At 43.7% G+C, this 23,995-nt stretch overlaps 3 protein-coding genes across 4 annotated transcripts in view; 1 reads left to right on the top strand and 2 right to left on the bottom strand.

Annotated features, from left to right (window-relative positions):
- Window positions 1-357: 357 nt before the first annotated feature.
- Window positions 358-8,781, top strand: LOC110535442 (choline-phosphate cytidylyltransferase B). Of its 2 annotated transcripts, XM_090189687.1 has the most exons (9): window positions 1,221-1,425; window positions 1,893-2,562; window positions 4,217-4,316; window positions 4,546-4,662; window positions 4,837-4,988; window positions 5,313-5,391; window positions 5,635-5,777; window positions 6,459-6,647; window positions 6,834-8,781. In XM_090189687.1, the coding sequence occupies exons 2-9, from the start codon at window positions 2,524-2,526 to the stop codon at window positions 7,047-7,049; spliced, it is 1,035 nt and encodes a 344-aa protein (XP_090045813.1). In that variant the 5' UTR covers window positions 1,221-1,425; window positions 1,893-2,523; the 3' UTR covers window positions 7,050-8,781. The 2 variants fall into 2 exon arrangements, with proteins under 2 accessions (XP_021476109.3, XP_090045813.1); XM_021620434.3 differs by lacking the exon at window positions 1,893-2,562 and having other exon boundaries at window positions 358-1,425.
- Window positions 8,782-8,861: 80 nt separating this feature from the next.
- Window positions 8,862-20,447, bottom strand: LOC110535441 (pyruvate dehydrogenase (acetyl-transferring) kinase isozyme 3, mitochondrial). The gene is made up of 11 exons (XM_021620433.3): window positions 19,996-20,447; window positions 18,287-18,428; window positions 17,898-17,969; window positions 17,292-17,476; window positions 17,047-17,136; window positions 14,961-15,038; window positions 13,380-13,459; window positions 13,195-13,296; window positions 12,933-13,043; window positions 12,599-12,712; window positions 8,862-12,448 (listed from the first exon to the last, which is right to left on the bottom strand). Exons 1-11 carry the CDS (start codon window positions 20,093-20,095, stop codon window positions 12,299-12,301), a joined length of 1,224 nt encoding a protein of 407 aa, XP_021476108.1. The 5' UTR covers window positions 20,096-20,447; the 3' UTR covers window positions 8,862-12,298.
- Window positions 20,448-20,900: 453 nt separating this feature from the next.
- LOC110535440 (organic solute transporter subunit alpha) overlaps window positions 20,901-23,995 on the bottom strand; it is an 8,702-nt gene continuing 5,607 nt past the window's right edge. The window contains exons 3-8 of the mRNA XM_021620431.3: window positions 23,984-23,995; window positions 23,436-23,594; window positions 22,962-23,073; window positions 22,714-22,860; window positions 22,386-22,491; window positions 20,901-22,217 (exon numbers count right to left, since the gene is read on the bottom strand). The exon at window positions 23,984-23,995 is cut by the window's right edge and continues 62 nt beyond it. Coding sequence (XP_021476106.3) covers window positions 22,063-22,217; window positions 22,386-22,491; window positions 22,714-22,860; window positions 22,962-23,073; window positions 23,436-23,594; window positions 23,984-23,995 — 691 coding nt within the window. The 3' untranslated portion in view covers window positions 20,901-22,062. The remainder of the gene's footprint in view (window positions 22,218-22,385; window positions 22,492-22,713; window positions 22,861-22,961; window positions 23,074-23,435; window positions 23,595-23,983) is intronic.

The following is a 23,995-nucleotide window of genomic DNA, read 5'->3' as shown; positions in this document are numbered from 1 at the left end:
CACTAATTTAACACTGATTTAACACTGATTTATACTCTACTCGGCCTTGTCTCAGGATGGTAAGTTGGTGGTTGAAGATATCCCTCTAGTGGTGTGGGGGCTGTGCTTTGGCAAAGTGGGTGGGGTTATATCCTGCCTGTTTGGCCCTGTCTGGGGGTATCATCGGATGGGGCCACAGTGTCTCCTGACCCCTCCTGTCTCAGTCTCCAGTATTTATGCTGCAGTAGTTTAGCAGTAGTTTATGTGTCGGGGGGCTAGGGTCACTCTGTTATATCTGGAGTATTTCTCCTGTCTTATCCGTTGTCCTGTGTGAATTGAAGTATGCTCTCTAATTCTCTTTCTTTCTCTCTCTCGGAGGACCTGAACCCTAGGACCATGCCTCAGGACTACCTGGCATGATGACTCCTTGCTGTCCCCAGTCCACCTGGCCGTGCTTCTGCTCCAGTTTTAACTGTCCTGCCTGCGGCTATGGAACCCTGACCTGTTCACCGGACGTGCTACCTGTCCCAGACCTGCTGTTTTCAACTCTCTAGAGACAGCAGGAGTGCTAGAGATGCTCTCAATGATCGGCTATGAAAAGCCAACTGACATTTACTCCTGGGGTGTTGACTTGTTGCACACTCGACTACTGTGATAATTATTATTTGACCATGCTGGTAATTTATGAACATTTGAACATCTTGTCCATGTTCTGTTATAATCTCCACCCGGCATAGCCAGAAGGGGACTGGCCACCCCTCATAGCCTGGTTCCTCTCTAGGTTTCTTCCTAGGTTTTGGCCTTTCTAGGGAGTTTTTCCTAGCTACGGTGCTTCTACACCTGCATTGCTTGCTGTTTTGGGTTTTAGGCTGGGTTTCTGTACAGCACTTTAATATATCAGCTGATGTAAGAAGGGCTTTATAAATACATTTGATTTTACTGTGCAGTATTTTTTTCAAGAGACCACCCAATTTGGCCACAAACCTTAGTAACCTGTTCAACCCACTTGGCCGCTGAACAAGACCCACCAATTGGACATTGTTGGTGAATTAGGCCTATATCCCCGCTGTCCCCTAGTGTGGTCGGTCATGCGTGCGGTGTCCGACTCCAGCCAGCAGTTAAAAATGCGCACGCCGACCTGGATGCCTAACCCTAATCTTCTATACTGGCCGGTGTTTCCTGAGGCTCGTGCGTGTGATCTGCCTCTCGGTCTAGTCCGCTACACTTGCACGCAGTGTGTCAGTGTCTGGGTCTCGCTGCCTGTTGGCAACGGGTGGAACGAGGGAAGGGAAAATCCAGGACCGTTTTTACATACTCAATGGTTGATTGACGACGGACATATACGGTTCTCTCAAGATGGTGGGGCGTACAAGCAATGGAACTCACAAGTATGCATGCGATCCTGTTCCACCGGGTGTGGCCGGACGCAGGAGGGAATCGGGCACGGTAAGTTAGCTAACCAACTGTGTACACTTACCTATAGCCTAAGTGTACTATGACACGATGTCAGGACCATTATGGCACGGGACATAATGGACTTGGGCTATTCGCATGTTTGAAATTAAGTGGACTATCAGATACTTTCTCCCATGTTACTTTTAGTGGCTGTAGTGAGGTAAGCTTGGATCATGAAATTCAACACATGACAACTAAAGTTGTCTCTGACTATGAGACAGTGTCTTTTATGTTTTTGAACTTTCATTTCAAGATGAAAAGTCTAGGAGACTCTTACATTAAGTGGTTGAAAGACAGAAAGTGAGAGGATGGTCTGGAGGTAGAGAGAAGTAAAGATAGAGAAGTAATAAGATCTATTCTGTGTATCAGTGGAATTCAGTGGAAAACAGATACTGTCCCCTGTATATTCTTAAATGTGTTCTCTCCTCTTTTCTCCCATAACAACTGGTCCCCAAAAGCACTGGATAGGTGTGTCTACTGCTGTAAAAGCCTTCTGCTTTCACCTATCCTGATGTGGTCAGAGGAAAGGGGACAAGAAACAGAAGCTGGTTAAGACTGTTGGGACACCGCACAGGGAGGAACCTCAATGTGCATGTATCATATTACTTTCACCTATATTGTGTTTTCAGAGGAGAGCAACTGTAGACTATTGAGATATAGCCTCCTAGACATTGATGCTCAATGCCGTCCTTCACGGATGGTCCTAGCCAGCTCAGCCAATCCTTGTTCTCCATGCAAATGATACAGTGGGATCTATGCACTGATTGGAGCTCTCTCACATATTTGTCGTCGCCATGGCTAGAGTTTGGAGGCGCTTGGCTGCTGGTCTGTGAGTGAGAGATCACTCTGCCAAAGAGAGGAGGAGAGGGGGAGGAGAGAGGGATGGAAGAGGTGGAATAGAGGGAGGGAGAGAAGAGGGCAGAGTGGGTGGGGATACAGAGGGAAGTGAAGAGGGAGGGGGAGAAGGCAGAGGGAGGAATAGAGGGTAGAGCGAAATAAAGAGAGAGAGAGCGAGAGGGATCATCTCACTGATGCTGAGTCACAGACACGGGGTTCAGCCGCCGTATCCCATGAGCCTTTAGGGGAAACATGGAGGAGCTCGAGCACACCTGCCCCCAGCCGCGCACGGTAGGGTGTGTTTGTGTGTGAAGGAGAGAAAGAGGGAGAGGCTGGCTAGTCTTCTTGTTATGAAACAGATCCACTGTCTGTGTGTGTCTTTGCGGGATGCTCTGAGTGCTGAATGGACTGTGTGTGTCTGTGTGGAGGATGGGGGGTTGGGCGTGTTTCGCAGTATTGGCAGGGGTGTGTGTATGTGTGGGCATAGGCAGCCTGGCATAGATCTCCTGATGAGGACACAAAAACGCAAGGATACAGAGGGGCGATGCTAGCTCCATGCCAGCTCCATTCAGTCTCGGTCTTTGTTATTCCCTTTTATTCTTTGTGCCTCTCTCCTTCTCTTCATCATATCCTCCTCCCTATTCCCACATCTCTGTGCCTCTCTCCTTCTCTTCATCATATCCTCCTCCCTAGTCCCACATCTCTGTGCCTCTCTCCTTCTCTTCATCATATCCTCCTCCCTATTCCCACATCTCTGTGCCTCTCCCTCTCTTTCTTTCCTCCTGTGTGCTACCATCACAGCGTTGTGGTTGTTTTTTTTAGTTGAGTTTTTTTTATCTTAGTTAATCCTTCTTAGACCAGATGTCTGCTGTGCCAGTTTCAGGGCTTTAGTGAGCACATTCGCTGCTGTCACTCTGATCTGTCGATCGTCCGAGGCCACCGCCTGCCCTTTGTCCACACTGGGCTCCTCCCCCTTCTCACCTTGCAGTGGATTGTGGGAGAAACGTTACCTCAGTGCGTCCTCCTCACTGTTCTGTTCAGTCCGATCTGTTACTATGGGGATGGGAGCTCAAGGCGGTTGCTAGCCAAGACCATCTGATGATGTTCTGATCATCTCCACCTCCTTTCTGTTCTTCATCATCCCTTATCCAAATGGAATATGTAGAGGTAGAACTACCTTTAAATATTCAGTGTTAAGGATGACAAATGTAGACATGTATTAATATGAACAATCTAAGATGCCATTATCTCTCTCTCTCTCGCTTTGTCTCTCTTTTTGAATGAGATCTAGTCTCCCAGGGTAACATATATGTCTCTGTTCTCTCCTGTGTTTGGGAGTGGAAATCCAAGAAGTTACTGGGGACAGAAAGTCATGCATGTTCCAATTCCTTTTTCTCTCCCCCCTAGAGAGAGAGAGAGAGATGGAAAACGAGGTGTTGGTAGAGGGAGGGATGAAGTTCCATTTTAGCCAGTAGCAGATCGATAGCACTGGGTGCTGCTCGTTCCCTCATCATGTAATCAATAGTTGTGATAGAGAATAGATATCAGGCCTGATCAATAATCTAATTACTGGAATTATGCCAGAGAGAGACAGGGGATGACTATCAAGAAGGGGACATGAATGTCATTCAACTTTACTTCTCTCCTCCATCGCCTTCCTTCTCTCCTCTTTTTGTCACTATCCTTCCCTGTATCTCCTGTTCTTCTCTTCATACCCCTCAAATTACATTTCAGGTTTTATCACATTATTTCCATCCTTTTCTTCCCCTCCTTAACACTCTTCACCTATCATGTTGTCTGACTCCATACCATTTTTGGTTTGTTGAGAGGAGTGAGTTTTGTAGGTGTTTGAATTGGATGCATGTGCTGTTCTAATATGCTGTTGTTAGCACTATTATACTGAACAAAAAGCACTTAACAGTTCAATCTCTCCTCCCTCTCTCAGATGCTGACTGAGCCTGCTCTCTTTGCTAAGGACACCAGCTGTGAGTGTCGCGCCCCTCATGAGAGACTCTCCATTGCTCAAGCCCGCAGAGGGACCCCAGGTATACCTCCTCTCATCCTCTGTTACGCGCCCCTCTCCATCACTCTTTTCTCACTATTCCTCCTCTCATCCTCATTCTTCATCCTCTCTTCCTACCATCCTCAGCATCTTCCCTCATAGCCATCTCCTCTTCTTTTCCGCATCCTCTCCTCCTCACATTCACTTACAACATCATCAGGAGAGGAGAGAGTATGTGTTAGATGTACACTCTGTGTGTCTGTCCTCTACAGTAGACCGTCCAGTGCGTGTATATGCAGATGGGATATTTGATTTGTTCCACTCCGGCCATGCCAGAGCCCTGATGCAGGCCAAGAACCTCTTCCCCAATGCATACCTCATAGTGGGAGGTATGCACACACACACATGTAGATATGTACACAAACATTCATAAACATGTGGATATAATGACTCTTAGCAAAACATGTATGAGTTATTCATACTATCTGTTTCTTTGTACCTTTGTGACTGTTTTGTGTGTGTGTTTGTTTGTCTGTGTATGTTTGTTTGTCTGTGTGTGTCAGTGTGTAGTGATGAGCTGACCCATAAGTATAAGGGTTTCACTGTGATGACGGAGGATGAGCGGTACGAGGCTCTGAGACACTGTCGCTATGTCGACGAAGTGGTCCGAGATGCACCATGGACGCTCACACAGGACTTCCTGGAAAAGCACAAGGTGTGTGTTTGTCTATTCCCATCAAAGCTTTCTGTGTGTTTGTGTGTGTAGAGACTATTTATGATGCATGCAGGCATGTCTCTTTTCTGTGTGTCAGTTTATCTGCATGTGTTATTTTGTTTCTCCCGTGCTGTGTGTAGATTGTGTATAGACTTTTATAGAATGTGTAGAAACTGTGTAGAGACGGGGTATATACTGTGTAGAGATGGGGTATATATTGTGTGTAGACTGTGTAGAGATGGGGTATAGACTGTGTATAGATTATGTATAGACTGTATAGAGATTGTGTATAGATTCTTGTCTTGTGTTCTGATTGTTTCTCAGATCGATTTTGTGGCTCATGACGATATCCCATACTCCTCAGCAGGAACTGAGGACGTCTACAAACACATCAAGGAGGCAGGTGAGTGTGTGTGTGTGAAGCTGTATTTATGATCAGTGTATGTGTTCCTGTGTGCGTGTTTATAATGTGTGTGTTCATGTTCGTCCATGTGTGTATTTATAATCTGTGTTTGCGTGTTCATGTGTGTGTATTTATAGTGTGTGTGTGTTCATGTTCGTCTATGTGTGTATTTATAATATATAATGTGTGTATGTGTTTATAATGTGTGTGTGTGTGTGTTTATAATGTGTGTGTGTGTTCCAGGCATGTTCGTGCCAACTCAGCGGACAGAGGGTATCTCGACCTCTGACCTGATCACTCGTATTGTACGAGACTACGACCTCTACGCTAGACGCAATCTACAGCGGGGCTACACCGCTAAAGAGCTCAATGTCAGCTTCATCAACGTAAGTGTGTGTGTCTACCTTAAAAATAACGTGTGTGTACTCCGTACACTGGGAACATAACTGATGTCTTTCAACGAGCACACAAACAGACATACAGTATGTTCTGTCTGTATTTGTTGAGAGACACATATAGGTAACAGACAAAATAACGGAAACACCTGAGTTAATGAGGGATAAAAAGTATATTGAAAGCAGGTGCTTGCACAAAGGTGTGGAATTAACATCACATCATGCTTAGGGTCATGTATAAAAATGCTGAGCAGGCACAGTTGCCCATTATTTTGGCTACCATGGCTAGAAGAAAAGATCTCAGTGACTTCGAAAGAGGGAGGATTGTTGGGGCACGTTTGGCCAGAGCTTTAGTGACGAAGACTGCTCAACTTGCTGATGTTTCACCAAATGCCTTGGCCGTCTGTCACCAGCTCTCAGCCCAACTGAACAGCGCCTGAGACAACGTTTCCCACCACCATCAACAAAACACCAAATGATGGAATTTCTCGTGGAACAATGGTGTCACATCCCTCCAATAGAGTTCCAGACACTTGTAGAATATATGCCAAGGCGCATTGCAGCTGTTCTGTGGTGGCCCAATGCCCTTTTAAGACACTATGTTGGTATTACCTTTATTTTGGCAGTTACCTGTATGTCAGTTACGTTCCTACAACCTTTCTACAACCTCAGGAGAAGAAGTACCGCCTGCAGAACCAGGTGGACCGTATGAAGGAGAAAGTGAAGACGGTGGAGGAGAAGAGTAAACACTTTGTCTACCGCGTGGAGGAGAAGAGCCATGACCTCATACAGAAGTGGGAGGAGAAATCACGGGAGTTCATCGGTAACTTCCTGGAACTGTTCGGCCCAGATGGAACATGGGTAAGCTAAAGCCTGTCTCTAATGCGCCACTCATGGACATACTCCAATCACTCATCTGACATTTCACTTCTTTTTCGCAAATCTGATCTATGAACCTAAACTGTGTTTAGCTTCAACCTCTAGCCTAGTCCTAGTCTTTGAAGTGATAGTTCTCTCACAAACCTCTCTCTCTCCTTACCTTAACAGAAACAGGTGTTTAGTGAGCGTAGTGGTCGGATGATCTCCTACGCCCTATCACCCCACGGGTCACCTAGTAACAGTCCCCCCCGGCAACTGTCTCTGTCTCGTTCCCCGTCTCCCCCCTCGCGCTGGCTTCACCCCCGACCAGCCTCCCCTTCCTCACCCAAAGGAGCTTCCGCCTCTTTCAGTAGCATGAGTGAAGAAGATGACAACGAGAAGTAGGGACCTGGACTGTGGAACAGACACTTGACACCACACATATACACACACACCTAACAGCTGATGCCATGCATACACACACACACCTAAGACCACATACTCACTTACTGCCTGAAAGGTGCTGTCACACGCACACACATTCTCTCTCTCCGACATCCCCTTCCACACACTGGCAGCAATGACTGGATGCTGAAGGAAGTTGTAGATATACAAGACAGAAGGGGGTCATGGGAAATGTTGTGTAGTGCTGTAGCACGAAGAAGCCATCAGTCTCTGTTGCCTGGGCAACGAAGCAGACAGGAATGGAGAGAACAGAAGATGATGCGACTGACCTGTTTTTGATTGCTCAGGTCTGACAGACGGTAAATAAAAGAGCGCCTGTTGATTATATAATTCCATCATTTTATGTCCTCCTTTTTCTCTATCCTTTTGATTTTAAATCTCATGTTATGGTCATATTTTAGAGAAAAACCAGGGTAAACATGATAGAAGATATTTTCTGCAATTTCACAACAATCGTCTGCAGTGTGACTATTTGCATTGTGATATTAAGTGATTAGCAGGGTTGGGGTCAATTGCATTTTAATTTCGGACAAACCAAATTCCAATTTGAAATGTTCCTAATTGAAAATAATTTTAGTGTACTTCCTGAATTGAAATGGCCCCAACCCTGGTGAGTAGACCTACACCATTACAGAACTCTCCAGATAGAGATTGAATTTATAGACAAACCGAGACAGTTCTCTATACAATAAGAGAATAGACTGTCTGCACCATTCTGTTTCTAATTGCATCATTCTGTAATGTGATGCATACTGACTGTGCCCTAGTTTGTAGTTTTAAGAGAGAAACACTGTCCTCTAGAGGAGTAAGTAACTGCAGCCTTCCTGGGAGACAAGAGGCCACTTCAGACTACGGACAACCCACAGAATCACAAATAATTCTGTACCAGATTATTTGCCATAGCAACTAGTCTCCCTAGGCAGAAGTGTTGCCTCCCACAGTGTTAGGTGGGAGATTTCCGAGACTACATAGCAACACAAATTAATGGATGTTATATTTCAACAACGGTAACACCATGGAACTCAGTACGTGATTGCATAATGAACAAAACACTTGGAACTTCAGTATCAGGGATGGTCCCCCCCTGCTTTTCCAATATGGCCGCCTGCCCGGCCCATCAATTGTAAACAGTGCTTTCAACTGGAGAAACTGATCTGTCAATTTATTTGCTTTTAGAGAATGTACAATTGTAAGAGCTTATTCAGGAGCCTTCCTTATTAGAAACGAGAGATCAAAGGTTGTATAGTACAGGGATGGCCAGTGTTATCCACAAAGGGCTGGTGTGGTCCTAGAATCAGGTGTTATAACTTGGCTGGAATAAAAGCTTACACCCACACTGGTCCTTTGTGAATAAGATTGACCCTCCCTGCTGTCGTGGAATCATTGTGCTCTCCTCTTGCTAGTCACACATGACCCAGAACTGTTCTTCAACTCGATGTCTCTCGCTACGACACCTCACAGGCCACAACTGTTCCACAGCGGATACCCACATAACATCACTTCCTGCCACACCTCCTGATCCACCTTAGAGACGTTCTTGTCCTGTATGCATTATATGTAATCCTGCACTGTGTGTACAAGATTGGGAATGTGTGTTTCTGTGTGTATTGTCTTATTTTCTAATGTATAATTCCTAATGGCGTAATATGTAAATAAATAGAAAATGAAAGAAGTAGATTGGTGATTGAGAGGAAACAAATCTCTTTTTCAACAGATTGACTCGTTTGCACACACGCATAGAAAAAAAAACTGTCTGTTTTGTTCTCTTTATTGTAGCTTTGGAAAATTGACAGTAGGTATTGCAAGCTTGACCTCATGCTGAATACCTCTATATGGTTGTATATCACTGTGTCTACTATCTACGGTAGCCGCTACTGTAGCACATGTATGCATACAAAAGTTACTGTTTTGTGATAAGATGGGCTGCATACGTCTGCACACACTTGCTCTACAGGGAGGAGGTCATACAAAGTGCTCAGTCATCTCTTACATCAGAGATACAGAAAGGATGTATGAGTAATCACTTCACACCAGTTCAATATATTATCATACTATATAAGCTACTAATACCTTAGAGGTACAAAAAGGTAAGGAAGGATTCACTACCTTATCTACAGCTAAGCCCACTTTAAAACTCATTTTAGGTGCCTCCTTGGCAGTGCTGGAATGAGTTGTTCAGGTTTTGCTGAAAACTGAGAATGGATGATGTCAGATCAGCGCTCCATGATTGGTCCAAGTTTGGCCCCACTTTTCATAAACCGGCCAATGAGGATAACTAGAAACACAAACAAACAAGCTAATATTATCCCAGAGTTAACTAAGACAATTGATTCTTATCAGAGAGGCCTGAATGAAATGTAATCCACATACGAAGACATTGATGAAGAAAAACGGTATGTGTATACTGTAGATGATGACTTTTAAAATCAAAAAAAAGAGGGAAAGAGCCCTCTCTGGAATAATCATCCAGTTACACAAAAATAAATGCTAAAAAATTGAAGTAAAAAACAAATGATCAAGAATCAACCATTTTCCTATGCAAAAGAACCCTTGTTTCAAGGAACACAATATATTTGTTCAGGTCCATACTCCTGCACAAACAATGGAGTTTCAAAATGCCCGCTGTTGTACACCACTACAATGCCACAGATTCTTCTTGACACTTAAATACAAATATTAATCTCATCCAATCCCTTCCATCCTTGAAGAGCATTATTCACACACTTCAACCAATGACAGCTATTACATGTCTTATCGGAAAACCATTCAAAATACTAGTTGATGTTCAAGCTCGTTCAATGTTCAGAAGGTTTAGTAATACCACTACTAGGTGAATTACAAGGTTGAGTCGGTGTGGCGTTGTTAGCGATAGTCTTGGTTAACGTGAGAATGTTCATATTGCTTTGCAGGGTTGATGGTGCCACAGATGGACAAACAAGGCTAACAGAATGTAGCCATCTTTAGGATCGGTCATGTAGCCTTTGCATGGTCTTATCAGGGTGTGGAAGGAGCTGGGAGGGTTAACAGTAACACATGTAATGCTGGAGAGGTTTATAAGCAATAAGCTACAGGAAAGACAAGGCTCACATGGTGAACCATCGTTAGTTAACATTAGCATCCTGAAAACATCCATTTTCTTTGAGACTCAGAGCAGTGTTTCCCATAGAAAACCTCCTACATGGGGAACCAAGTTGTCCAATAGAAACCAATTAACATCAAAGGTTTTTAGAAAGGGGGCAAGACAGCTAGGTGGGCTGTCTGAGTATACAGTTAACCTTTCAAAGGGTTCAAGAAGGGTCAGTATCGCTGGTTAGGATCTGGGGCAAAGATTGAGGATGCCTATTTCACTAGGTTCTCCTCTCAATCCAACACGTCACAACACAGTAAAAACATAATAAAACAATGGAGTTGAAATGAAACTATAGCAATACTGTCATGCAATACTGTTTCTTAACTCCTCAGAGTTCTAAGTCTCCTCCTCGTTCTGAGATAATGGAATAATAATGAATGAAAAATACATCTGTTTGTTCCGGATTCTTTCTATAATATAATGCAACATGCGTAATGCATAATAACTATCTTTAGTTAGTTTAAAGCTTGTTCCCATCGTTCCTAAAATGTTCTTATAGGTCTAGTTAGTCACTGCAACTCTCTTTTCTATAACTTGGCATTGGCCACGCCACTGTACCCATGACAATCGTAACTATGACAACTACCCACCCTGACCCTCTTTGTGCCTAATTAACCTCGTGCCCGGGTCGAATTGCTGGCACACATAGTCTGGTAACAGGGTGGTCATTGCTATCTGGGATCCTTGGGATGTCCCTACCTTAACCCTTTTACATTTCAACTTCAATGGGGTAGGGACGTCCCAAGGACTCCAGATTGCAGGGACCGTAATAAGGTGGGACTGGTTAGACCTTAGGGGGTGTTGATTTACTGAGTGCCATGCTAATCAAGTCAAATTCTAAGCGAATCACACAACTATGAGGCATGTCTTTAAATTGAGGCAGGAGAGGGTCGTCACTAGTTATCACAGCCACAAAGTCTTAACCCCTGCCTATCTCTAAAATGTCTCTTTTTAAACCTAACCTTAACCAAACTGCTAACTTTATGCTTAACCCTAACCTTAAATTAAGACCACAAAGTACATTTTTAAAGTCAATGTTGACTTTGTGACAGTGGAAGCTAGTGGTAACCGAAAGGAAGTGAGAACTATCAACCGTTTTATTAGCTGGGACTTTGCAAAATTGTCAATCAAAATAAATGTTCTATTACATAAACAATATTATTTTGGGGAAACTCAATTGATTCTGAGTTTGGCGTATAAAGTTTATATATGAAAACAATTTCTAATAGGCATACTTTCAGATTTTCCGAACTCACTTCCTTCTTTAAATCACTAACGCTTTGAAGTCCACAATGTAGCTGGGGTATGTTCTCAGGGTTGGGCTAGATGGCGATGGACAGAGATCAGCCAATTAAAATCGACGTCTGTTTTCGCCGCTCCTACCATAGTCTCCCATTCAAGTTCCATTCTGAGGCACTGTGAGACCAGACGGATCGACAGAGAGCGCCGGCCGGTGGATGAGATTAGTGCCCATTCAAAACTATGTCCTCAAAGGGAGAAAAGGAGCTCCTTTTCCCTTTTCTCTGTCGGGCCTGAAACCAAACCCTCAGCCTGTCACAGCTGCTTTGTAGGGGAGAGAAGAGAGAAACAGAGGTTCTATTATGTTTGACTGAAAAAACCGAGACTGGACACAGAGAGAGCAGAACAGAAACCTTTCCCAGCCCAAAGACAGAGCCTCTAGCTGCAGTAGCTAGAGAGAACCACAAGGGAGTGCTGTGGTCAGTAAAGCTGAAGATAAGGGATCGAAGGAAAGAGTGGCTGAACTCAACCATCTCAAACTGACTGTCTGTCCACCAATCTGGTCGCTGTAGTCCCAATTAAAACAGATTGTGAAGAGGAACAACTGACCAAATAACCTATCAGAGGAGTCAGGGGGTGGGGCTAAAATCCTGTTCCAAAGTCCACCCTGGGACAACAACATCAATGACTGCAGAGAGGGCGTTGTGTCGCCGCGGCAGCTGAAGTTAAACCCATGATGATTTTGTTAGCGAGGGGATCATTGAAGGGGCAGAGTTCAGTGTGCCAGGCAGGTGGGCGGGGGAAGCATTTTAGGGCAGAGTTATCGGTTGGCCTTGTAATTTGATTTGCTGGTGTCTCGTGGCTCTTTGCTCGGGTTGCTCCAATCGTCTGCCTCAGGGCTGGTCTGGTAGTGTCGCCATGCCGACTTATTAAAGACGGGCAGGCGCTCGAACGACTCACTGGACAGAGCCTGATTTGGGAGCGGGACAAAAGAAGAACCAATGAAAAGGGATGGAGTGATGTTGATAGTTAATTGTATTACAGAGCAGAGGTATATCAGAGTCTGAAAATCACAGAGTAACATCAAAATTATTTGTGGTGTGAGAGAAGCCCCTCCTACCTTGAGATAAATGACAGCATCAGTGCCAACCCCTTCCATGGAGTAGAGCTTCAGGTCTCCCTGAAAATACCTGGCATACAACCTGGAGATGGGAAGACCATAGCCAAAACCAGCCTGGAAGCAGGGAGGGAGAAGGAAGAGAAAGTTGGGAGTCAGCGATAGCAGACAAGAGGGGGAGAGAAATGACATAGGTGAGAGTGTAGTATAAGGGCATTCACTTCTTCAGAAGAAGTTGTTTACAATCACTACAGAAAAACACTGGCATCTATTACTGGCTTCAGAATGATGAGTCAGAAAATCTGAAAAATATGGGGAACAATGTGTATGTGTGTACCAGTGGGACAGTGTTGGAGGGTTCTAGGCTGGGCGTGGGCGCAGTAGAGTACATGTAGTTAAACAGACGATCGATCTTCCTCAGAGGTACACCTCCACCCCGATCACTGATCTGACAGATAGATAAAAGAGAGAGGAAAGAGAGAGAAAGAGGATATTTGACACACTGGGTAAAAGATGGTAAATATAACAATTTATAGAGCATTTATCATACATCCCACTCATAGATGGCATGTCTAAGTATTGGCAGGTGTGTGTGTTACCTTTATGGACAGGTCCTCTTTTCCTAGTGTGACTTTGGCCTTCACTGGAGGTAAGCCCTCCTTACTGTCCTCATGGAGCTCCACAGAGGCCCGCATAGAGTTCTACACACACCAAACACTTTTATTAGTATGATGATGGTCGTGCATTGTGTATGTGTACTTGCGTGTGTGCGTGCGTGTCACACCTTGAAGAGTTCAAACAGCATGTGGAAGAGGTGAGAGGGAACATACACAGCATGGATCGATTTGTCTTTGTCTTGTTTCACTGTGACACAGGGAGAGAAAAAAAAAAAAAAAATATATATATATATATATATATATATATATATATATATATATATATATATACACACACACACTCTGTGGGGCAAAAAAGTATTTAGTAAGCCACCAATTGTGCAAGTTCTCCCACTTAAAAAGATGAGAGAAGCCTGTAATTCTCATCATAGGTACACTTCAACTATGACAGACAAAATGAGAAAAAAAAATCCAGAAAATCACATTGTAGGATTTTTAATGAATTTATTTGCAAATTATGGTGGAAAATAAGTATTTGGTCAATAACAAAAGTTTATCTCAATACTTTGTTATTATACCCTTTGTTGGCAATGACAGAGGTCAAACGTTTTCTGTAAGTCTTCACAAGGTTTTCACACACTGTTGCTGGTATTTTGGCCCATTCCTCCATGCAGATCTCCTCTAGAGCAGTGATGTATTGGGGCTGTTGCTGGGCAACACAGACTTTCAACTCCCTCCAAAGATTTTCTATGGGGTTGAGATCTGGAGACTAGCTAGGCCACTCCAGGACCTTGAAATGCTTCTTACGAAGCCACTCCTTCATTACCCTGGCGGTGTGTTTTGGATCATTGTCATGCTGAAAGACCTAGCCACATTTCATCTTCAATGCCCTTGCTGATGGAAGGAGGTTATCACTCAAAATCTCACGATACATGGCCCCATTCATTCTTTTACACGGATCAGTCGTCCTGGTCCCTTTGCAGAAAAACAGCCCCAAAGCATGATGTTTTCATCCCCATGCTCCACAGTAGGTATGGTGTTCTTTGGATGCAATTTAGCATTCTTTGTCCTCCAAACACGACGAGTTGAGTTTTTACCAAAAAGTTATATTTTGGTTTCATCTGACCATATGACATTCTCCCAATCTTCTTCTGGATCATCCAAATGCTCTCTAGCAAACTTCAGACAGGCCTGGACATGTACTGGCTTAAGCAGGGGGACACGTCTGGCACTGCAGGAATTGAGTCTTCCATTTCCTAATAATTGCTCCCACAGTTGATTTCTTCAAACCATGCTGCTTACATATTGCAGATTCAGTCTTCCCAGCCTGGTGCAGGTCTACAATTTTGTTTCTGATGTCCTTTGACAGCTCTTTGGTCTTGGCCATAGTGGAGTTTGGAGTGTGACTGTTTGAGGTTGTGGACAGGTGTCTTTTATACTGACAACAAGTTCAAACAGGTGCCATTAATACAGGTAACGAGTGGAGGACAGATGATGCAACCATCATCTCTAAATAGGAGCAGTCCCGTGGCTACATCACTTCCCTTTAAAGGTGGAGCTCTGTTATCTCTCACACAGAGATCAGAGATGTTATGAAACCACAAACATACTGTAAAGTGTGTGTTTCGACAGCATATAGAGATCAAAGATATCATGAGACAGTGAACAAAGTTTGTGTGTGTGTTGACTGTACATTAGTCAACATGGAGGGGGATCAGAGATGTGGTAAAACAGAGAAGATGTCTTACTGTTGAATTCTTGGATCTGGAGTGCAGGGGCAGCAAGGTAGTACTGTTCACACAGCATCTTGGCTGTCTCATAGGCATCTGAAACAGGAAGGCAGTGTCACATGATGTACAGATGGATACATGCCATCATACACACAACTATCTAAGAAAAGCAGAACCATTTAGGGGTGGTAACGAGAGCTGAAAAGGGAGAAAGAGGAAGAGACTAAGGGGAGAGAGAGGACTATTGTTTTGCTTCAGAAAACTGCCATCATCACTATTAAGGTTAGAGTTGGGTTAACCCATGGAGCCTGAAAAGATTTGGCATGGGCCCTCAGATCCTCAAAACGTTCTACAGCTGCACCATTGAGAGCATCTTGACTGGCTGCATCACCACTTGGTATTGTAACTGCTTGGCATCCGACTGCAAGGCGCTACAGAGGGTAGTGCGTACGGCCCAGTACATTACTAGGGCTGAGCTCCCTGCCATACAGGTCCTCTATACAAGGCGGAGGAAGGCCCTAAAAATCTTCAAAGAATTCAGCCACCCAAGTCATAGACTTCTTTCTGCTATCGCACGGCAAGCGGTACCGATGCACCAAGTCTGGAACCAACAAGACCCTGAACAGCTACCACCACCAAGCCATAAGACTGCTAAATAGTTAGTTAAATAGTTATCAATAGCAACCCGGACTATCTGCATTGACCCTTTTTGGGCACCAACTTTGACTCCTCACATACAATGCTGCTACTGTTAATTATATGTCTCTTTATTCCTAGTTATATGTATAGTACATTCACCACATGACCACCACTTTTCTGGGAAGGCTTTCCACTAGATGTTGGAACAATGTGGCGGGGATGTTGCTTCTATTCAGCCACAAGAGTATTAGTGATGTCGGGCACTGATTTTGGGCTATTAGGCCTGGCTCGCAGTCGGCGTTCCAATTCATCCCAAAGGTGTTCGATGGGGTTGAGGTGAGGGCTCTGTACAGGCCAGTCAAGTTCTTCCACACCAATCTCGACAAACCATTTCTGTATGGACCTTGCTTTGTGCACGATGGCATTGTCACTGAAACTGGAAAGGACCTTCCCCAAACTGTTGCCACAAAGTTGGAAGCACAGAATTGTCTAGAATGTCATTGTATGCTGTAGCGTTAAGATTTCCCTTCACTGGAACTAAGGGGCCTAGCCCAAACCATGAAACACAGCCCCAGACCATTATTCCTCCTCCACCAAACTTTACAGTTGGCACTATGCATTCATGCAGGTAGCTTTCTCCTTGCATCCGCGATTCGTCCGTCAGACTGCCAGATGGTGAAGTGTGATTCATCACTCCAGAGAACGAGTTTCCACTTCTCCAGAGTCCAATGGCGGCGAGCTTTACACCACTCCAGTTGACACTTGGCATTGCACATGGTGATCTTAGGCTTGTGTGAGGCTGCTCGGCCATGGAAACCCATTTCATGAAGCTCCCAACGAACAGTTATTGTGCTGACGTTGTTTCCAGAGGCAGTTTGGAACTTGGTAGTGAGTGTTGCAGCCGAGGACCGCCTATTTTAACGCGCTACGGCGTTCCCTTTCTGTGAGCTTGTGTGACCTACCGCTTCGCGGCGGAGCCGTGGTTGCTCCTAGACGTTTCCACTTCACAATAACAGCACTTACAGTTGACCAGGGCAGCTCCAGCAGGGCAGAAAGTTGATGAACTGACTTGTTGGAAATGTGCCATCCTAGCGAATTTTTACACTTGTCAGCAACGGGTGTGGTTGAAATAGCCAAATCCACTCATTTGTAGGGGTGTTCACATACACTATATATACAATAGTATCTACCTCAATTACCTCGCACCCCTGCACATCGACTCCGTACTGGGACCCCTTGTATATAGCCAAGTTATTATTCATTGTGTATCTATTATTACGTGTTTTAGCTTTCTATTATTTCTTTGTCAGTGTTGTTGGGAAGGGCTCGCAAGTAAGCATTTCACTGTTAGTCTCCACCTGTTGTTTACAGATCATGTGACAAATACAACTTGATCTGTTACCACTGCTTCTGAAAAACATAGTGAGTCAGGCAAAGACACACACCCCCCTTGACCAGTCCTCACCTTTGACTACTTCAGCCACGTTGCAAGTGGGGTCTATGCTGCCTATATGTTTGGGGTGGGCTGGGTTAGTGTCATTGCCGAACAGGAGAGCTGAGGAGACAGACAGACATGAACGTAATGGATACCATAGTTCCCCCAAAGACATAACGCCTTTACACACACACTGTCCACATATCTTAAACATCGTCCAGTGGACTTGTGCGTATTAACGTGCTGTAAATGTGTGTCAGAGTGTGTGCTCTCACTGTGTTGGTTGATGAGCATGCGGAAGGATATGCGGTTGGTGTAGAAGCGGTCCAGAAAGTACTGGATGTTACTGCTGATGAAGGGGTCAAAGCCAAACTTCTCCTTGTACTCTATAACCCCCTGGGCCATGGTAGGGACCACGTCATTATGACGATTACGGATCTCGATCAACAACTCTAGGAAACTGAGAGAGAGAGAGAGAGAGAGAGAGAGAGAGAGAGAGAGAGAGAGAGAGAGAGAGAGAGAGAGAAAAACAACTTATTTCTGCTGACTTACAGTGGTCAGCTGGGGTTGTTATCAGTGGTTCCTATCTAAATCTCTCTCACATGGTGTGAACACTGTTATGGTATAAATATACATGATTATCTGGACAGGTAAGTCCAGGAGTTTAGCATCAGGCGAGTATGAGGACAAGGACACAGGCAGTTAGCAGTAAGCTACCCTCTACCCCTCCACCTCTTCATAGCTCCCCTCATCCCCCTCTCCTCCAAACATCCTTCTCTCAGGTTCTCACACCTTCTGTCTTCAGTTCAACATCAGATGATTGATCTGTTGAACCAACAAGGAATAGAATATCTAGAAAAAACATTGTCCTCCATACTCACTCATTGAGGGCCTGAGGATCCTCTGGTTTTCTGTTCTCATAACCCAACAGCTCCACAAAGCTCTGCATGTACCTGAAGGGAACACACACACACACAGTTAATTCAATACCTTTGGGGTATGTACAGTAAATTGGGGTATGGGGTATGTAAATTGGGGTATGGGGTATGTTTGGGGTATGTAAATTGGGGTATGTAAATTGGGGTATGGGGTATGTTTGGGGTATGTAAATTGCATGTTTGTGCTGATGTCACTGGCATGTTTGTGTGTTATGACTCATTCTCACTAGACTGGTCCCATATGTTTTTGTGCTTTTGCCAACTCCATTGCTCATCGTCAAGTGTTTGGCATGATAGCACAAACAGACTGGCACTCAGGCTAAATGTCTCACCATTTCTGCACCAGTTTGATTGAGGGCTGACTGAGCAGGTTATCAGGCAACAGGTTGACCTCTCTCATGGTGTTAGCCAGCCTCACCGGCAGCTCCTTCCTCAGGAACATAAAGGATGTCTTCTCACACGCATTGTCCCGACCTAGAGGAGGAGATGGGAGGGGAAGGGAGGGAGTCTTTTAAAAGTTGACTGGGAAAATGCACTCTAAAAAGAAAATGGCATTCTACCACGATGTTCAACTTCTCTGTCTGAAAAAGCAACAAAAGACACCCCTCTATTGATGTGAACAAATGGACATCCCACCATGGTTTACAATGTGATTAATGCTGGAAATATCAGAGCTGCTGTGTTTTTGACTATAGGCACATCCCAGCATCTCTTTCTCACTTACATACACAGTCCACATGCTATCCATAGATACTTCAATGTGTGTTCGGAAACAGCAATGAGTCATGTTTGTTTAACTTCTAGGGAAAGGCGCCGAAGGTAACTAATGCTGGGCCGAGGCGTGGCTAATTTGATAAGAAAGGCTAAAATAGGCTGAACGCACTCAGAAAATAGGCAGACTGTCTCCCTATTTTCTGAATATGTTCAGCCTATTTTAGCCTTTCTTATCACAGGCAAGTATGCACACACACACACGTGCCACAAACACACACAGAGAGAGAGAGTTACAGTGGTTCGATAACAGCAGTGGTCCTCCTGAGCAGTCTCTGGTTCCCAGGCCCAGACACAAAGGCAGGATTATGAAACAATTCCAGTGACGCAACAAGACACGAGCTGTTATCACTGTAGACGTGTTAAACTAGTAATAAACAGCCCTCTGTATACCTGTGAGTGTAGCCTATCTGTATGAAAGATGGAGAGAGAGATAGGGGGGAAAGAAACAGAAAGATTTCCTTTTGACTTCATTAACTAAACTGTTGCTTAGCAGTCAGAAACTGATGATTTAACAGAAGGCACATAGGGGAGCATGTTATTAACCCATACTCAGCATTTGTGTCTTCTGACTGGACACAATGCCCAAGTCATACTGTAGCTAGCTATAGGCTATAGCCCCAGTCTATAATGTAGCTGTAGACTATAGCCCCAGTCTATAATGTAGCTGTAGGCTATAGCCCCAGTCTATAATGTAGCTTTTGGCTATAGCCCCCAGTCTATACTGTAGCTATAGGCTATAACCCCCAGTCTATACTGTAGCTATAGGCTATAACCCCCAGTCTATACTGTAGCTATAGGCTATAACCCCCAGTCATACTGTAGCTATAGGCTATATCCCCCAGTCTATACTGTAGATTTTGGCTATAGCCCCAGTCTATTCTGTAGCTTTTGGCTATAGCCCCCAGTCTATAATGGTAGCTATAGGCTATAGCCCCCAGTCTATACTGATGGACTGATAGGCATATTGCTCATAACTACAAACAAACAAAAAATGACATGCTAATTGTAGCTAAAAAAAAATAATCATACAAATTATATCAGAACAGAATTATCATTGAGTACTGTGGTACTATAAAAACATGTTGACCGAATTCAAGGGAATAAAAACAACACTTGCAAGGATGTTCACCTTCAGAGATTCACATCGCCTTATGTTTGTTCGTCAGGATTTCATTAATATTACAGAATAGACAACAACCTAAAATTAAAACACATTGATAGTGACAGCCCATTACCAAGAGAGTGTCGGCCTAGTCTAGCTACTTACCAAATTCCAAAAATTGCTTGATGGAGAGAGGGGACGGTGAAAATCTTGAATAATATTCAATTTTTTTGGTGTTTTTCAATAAAACCGTAAACAGCCTCATTGTGAAAAGTTGCTATTGTAGATGTCGTTCCGGAATGATGATGGTTAAATTAAAAACACTCCACCACATCCAATGACACTGACAGCGACGTGCATCCTCCACAGACAACGTCTTCATTTGACGTTTCTCTCTGTCTAGACCTGCAAATCACTGAACGATATAACTAAAAGTGTTACTGTAGCTTAATCATACAATATGTAACACTTCTATTTTCCGGAATGTCTTCGATTAAATATTGTTGCACAGGACAGTACGTACTGTCGCGAGCCCTAACTCAATCGCGCATGACTCTGAATCTGTTGATGTTTAACGGTGATTGGTCGACACTTGCTCTGTTAAACCCGGAAAAGAGAAAATGGGAGATAGCGATTGAAGTGTTGGTCTGTCTGCCAGAAAGGGGCGGGTCTGTAAGCAGTTTAACAGACCGGTTAATTGGATAGAATTAAATGTTGCTTTGAACGGTAGCCGTTAATGTGTATCCTTGATAACGGATGCCAACACGCATGAAACTGATCCAGTTTGTGTGTATAGCCGATCATAAACGTCAGCTAACCTTGAATAAGTAATGGAGAGGGCAACAGATCAGCAACACAACTAGCGTACATAGAACACCTGTGGATACAGTACCCAATGTTCATACTTGAGTAAAAGTATAGATACCTTAATAGTAAATACGACTCGAGTAAAAGTCTAAAAGTTTTTGGTTTTAAATATACTTAAGTAAATGTAATAGCTAAAATATACTTAAGTATCAAAATTATAAATCCTTTCAAAGTAAGTATTTTAAGCAAAGTAAAAGGCACCATTTTCATGTTTTTAAAATGTTTGTATTGCAAGGCACACTCCAACACGCAAGACATTATTTACAAAAGATGCAATTATGTTTAGTCAGTTAGACAGGCCAGAGGCAGTAGGGATGACCAGTGTTCTCTTGTTAAGTGCATGCATTTGACAATGTTCCTGTCCTGCTTAGCATTCAAAATGTAACAAGTACTTTTGGTTGTCATGGGAAATGTATGGAGTACATTTTCTTCAGGAATGTGGTGAAGTAAAACTACTCAAAAATATAAATAAAGTAAAGTACAGATACACCCCCCCCCCCCCAAAAAAAAGAAGTATTTTAAGTACTACTTAAGTAGTTAAGTACTTTACACCACTGGATACAGTAGCCTTAACTAGAAAGTGGTAGAGCTTGGAACAGTTCAAAGTAATCTACTAATTATCCTTTACAATAATACAAATTAGAAAAATGATTTAACATTTCAATTTGCACCTACCATTTGTTACTAGTAAGTATGGTCACCTAGAGTTCTAAACCTGATCTGCAGAGTGCATCTGGGTTGTGATAACGCAGATTCCACAAGATGAAGGTCTAAAGACGAGAGAATAAAGAGGTGTGTCTGTGTTGATCTGTCAATGATCATGATAGAATGGCCTTATCCAAATGTTATCAATGTAGGCCACTGCTCAGTGTCACTGGCAGGTGGACCCATCGGTTCATACGGCCACCTAGTGGAGCAAGTTTGCAACTACAATGAATACAGGGTTCCTCTTTACAAATACATGTGTATGCATGCCTATGAAAAAACAAATGCCAAAACAAATCTTTAGAGCAAATATTTCAAAATGTATATATTATAAATGGCTCATGATAATACACTATAATGTTTAACAAGGCTATGGCAAAAGATACAACTTCTGAGGAAAAATACATTTCTGAAATAATTCTTAGATTACAGTTACATAATAGCAACACTTTCCAAACACACTGGCTGAGGGATTATGACTTCTGATTCATTTTAACAGCATTGCTCACCCAGAAAATGCCATGACTGATTAAATGCTTACTGCAGACCTGTGTAACATAACATACACACATACTCTTTCTCTTGAACACACAGTCTTTCTAACAAAACCACACGCACACTTTGTCTCTACTACATGCACAGATACAGTCTCTCTTGCCCTCACGCTATGTCAGATTTATCAGCCGGTATAGCCATCTTGGTGTGTTCATCGTCATTCTCGTCGTCAGGGAGTGGGTCATACTGGCGCCGGTACAACAGGCGGGTTACCAAGGTGATGATGAACATCTCCAGGATCAACAACTGTTGACTCATCACTACACACAGAGAGATAAAGAAAGAGAAAAAGAGAGAGAAAGAAAGAGAAAAGGAAAGAGAAAGAAAGAGAGGATAGGTCACTTAAGTTATGTGCTTGCCTGAGAGCAGTAGAGTTTGTGTGTAATAAGGTATATAGTGATGAAGGGATGGATGGAGATAAGACTCACAATATCCCCTGGCCTGTGAGGAGTATGGTGGCGTGCAGGCGATGGTTCCATTCATAGCCAGGATGTTGATGATGGCCGACTGGAGCTGACTCAGCACCAGCACCAGCTACACACACAGCATCATGAGTAAAAACCCAACAACATAACATAGGTAAACACAAAAAAGGACAACACTCTGCCGAGGTAAACAAGTAAACACAAGTTATCATTTGCTGAAACTGTTGTCATTTCAGGGAATTAATTAACTGACCTCTGATTGGTTGAGGAGGGCCTTACTGTATATCTTTCCTCAGATTGGTTCATTTACATGGCATGAGTGTAATCTTACCTGGTACATGGCATATTTGGGGATGATCTTGAGGCTGCGCAGTGTGATCCTGAGGTGCATGAACATGATGGCTACAGGCCACAGTGCTATGATGGTCAGGACCCCCACACCTGGGTTAATCCAGATGGCTGCTCCCGTTATCGCCATCTGGAACACACACACAGTGTTGGGAATGTTTGTATTGAGAATGTGTTCTCTTCTTTTGAAGCCCAATTTTGTTTGTGTGTGTGTTGACACCCCACACTCACATCTGCGATGTCGAAGTTGCCATTGGTCCAGAGGATGATTGATAGTATGGTGAAGGCGATCTTTAGCACGGCAAACTGGAACGATCCCAACTTCAGCAGGAACAGACTCCGTCTGGGGAAAACCAGAGGAAAACATTCAACAAATATTTAAAATGGAAAATAATAATTAATTTGTACATATTTCTAAAATGTTGTTATAGGCCATGCCTATAGGGGACAATGACCAGTAGGTGGCATACTTGGAGTGATAATGTTGTCAGATGTGCTGTGAGACATGGAGGGGCCCATACAGAGCCAGAGTGAGTGGCCAGGGGCACATTCAACCTGCCAGATCCTTTACAAATCCAGCTACTGTTTTACTACTAATCTAGTAGCTGGACTCTGACGCAACTAAGAAACAGGTCTTGCTATGAAGTACATTTGATCCTAAACAGTGCGTGCGTGTGAGTACGTGTTTGTGTATGCACGTGTTACCGTGTGATGTTAACATGGGGTAGACAGGGGCAGCAGCAACAACAGGGACCAGTACTGATCCTCAGTTTGTTTTTCCCTGCTCGCCGTAGAAACGCCTCGTCACCCCCCACTTCCTCAATCATCAGCACCAGGAACTTAAACACTACGATCGCAAAATAGCTGCAGAGACAGACACACGTTACACACCCACACCACAAATATACAACAAGGGAAGGAGGGAATAAAAGATGAACAGAGGGAGAGATGGGTTTGGAAAGAACGACACAAGCACAGATTTAGACACACAATATTGTAATAGTGTTTTTAGTATCGCTCTGTATGTTTTGCTGACACAGTGTGTGTCTTCCTACAGAGTTTCCTGCCTGTCACAGCAGGGGTCTGAGATCCAGAGAAGCCCAGTGCCACACACAAACAGACACTGGGAGAGAAGGAAGGTGGAGGAGAGGAAAGGAAAGAGGATATGTCAAGAAAGAGAAACTGATATGTAAAGAAAGCAAAAGACAGAAGGAAAGAGAGAAGAGAAAAGGAGCGAAGGATGAATGACATACCAGGCAGAGGTC

Source organism: Oncorhynchus mykiss, chromosome 11 (assembly GCF_057628025.1).
Source record: "Oncorhynchus mykiss isolate SJ-2025 chromosome 11, ASM5762802v1, whole genome shotgun sequence".
In the NCBI taxonomy this organism is placed as follows: domain Eukaryota; kingdom Metazoa; phylum Chordata; class Actinopteri; order Salmoniformes; family Salmonidae; genus Oncorhynchus; species Oncorhynchus mykiss.
Note: the sequence above shows the minus strand (reverse complement) of the source record. Positions and strands in the feature narration are given on the sequence as shown.

Excerpts from the sequence above, each read along its gene's own strand:
- LOC110535442 (XM_021620434.3), top strand. The coding sequence starts at position 1,336 with ATGGTGGGGCGTACAAGCAATGGAACTCACAAGTATGCATGCGATCCT. Across the intron at positions 4,663-4,836 it reads TGCATACCTCATAGTGGGAG|TGTGTAGTGATGAGCTGACC; the intron begins GTATGCACACAC and ends TGTGTGTGTCAG. Across the intron at positions 5,392-5,634 it reads CAAACACATCAAGGAGGCAG|GCATGTTCGTGCCAACTCAG; the intron begins GTGAGTGTGTGT and ends TGTGTGTTCCAG.
- LOC110535441 (XM_021620433.3), bottom strand. The coding sequence starts at position 20,095 with ATGAGGCTGTTTACGGTTTTATTGAAAAACACCAAAAAAATTGAATAT. Across the intron at positions 15,039-17,046 it reads CGTGGCTGAAGTAGTCAAAG|ATGCCTATGAGACAGCCAAG; the intron begins GTGAGGACTGGT and ends TTCCTGTTTCAG. Across the intron at positions 13,460-14,960 it reads CCAGATCCAAGAATTCAACA|TGAAACAAGACAAAGACAAA; the intron begins GTAAGACATCTT and ends CCTGTGTCACAG.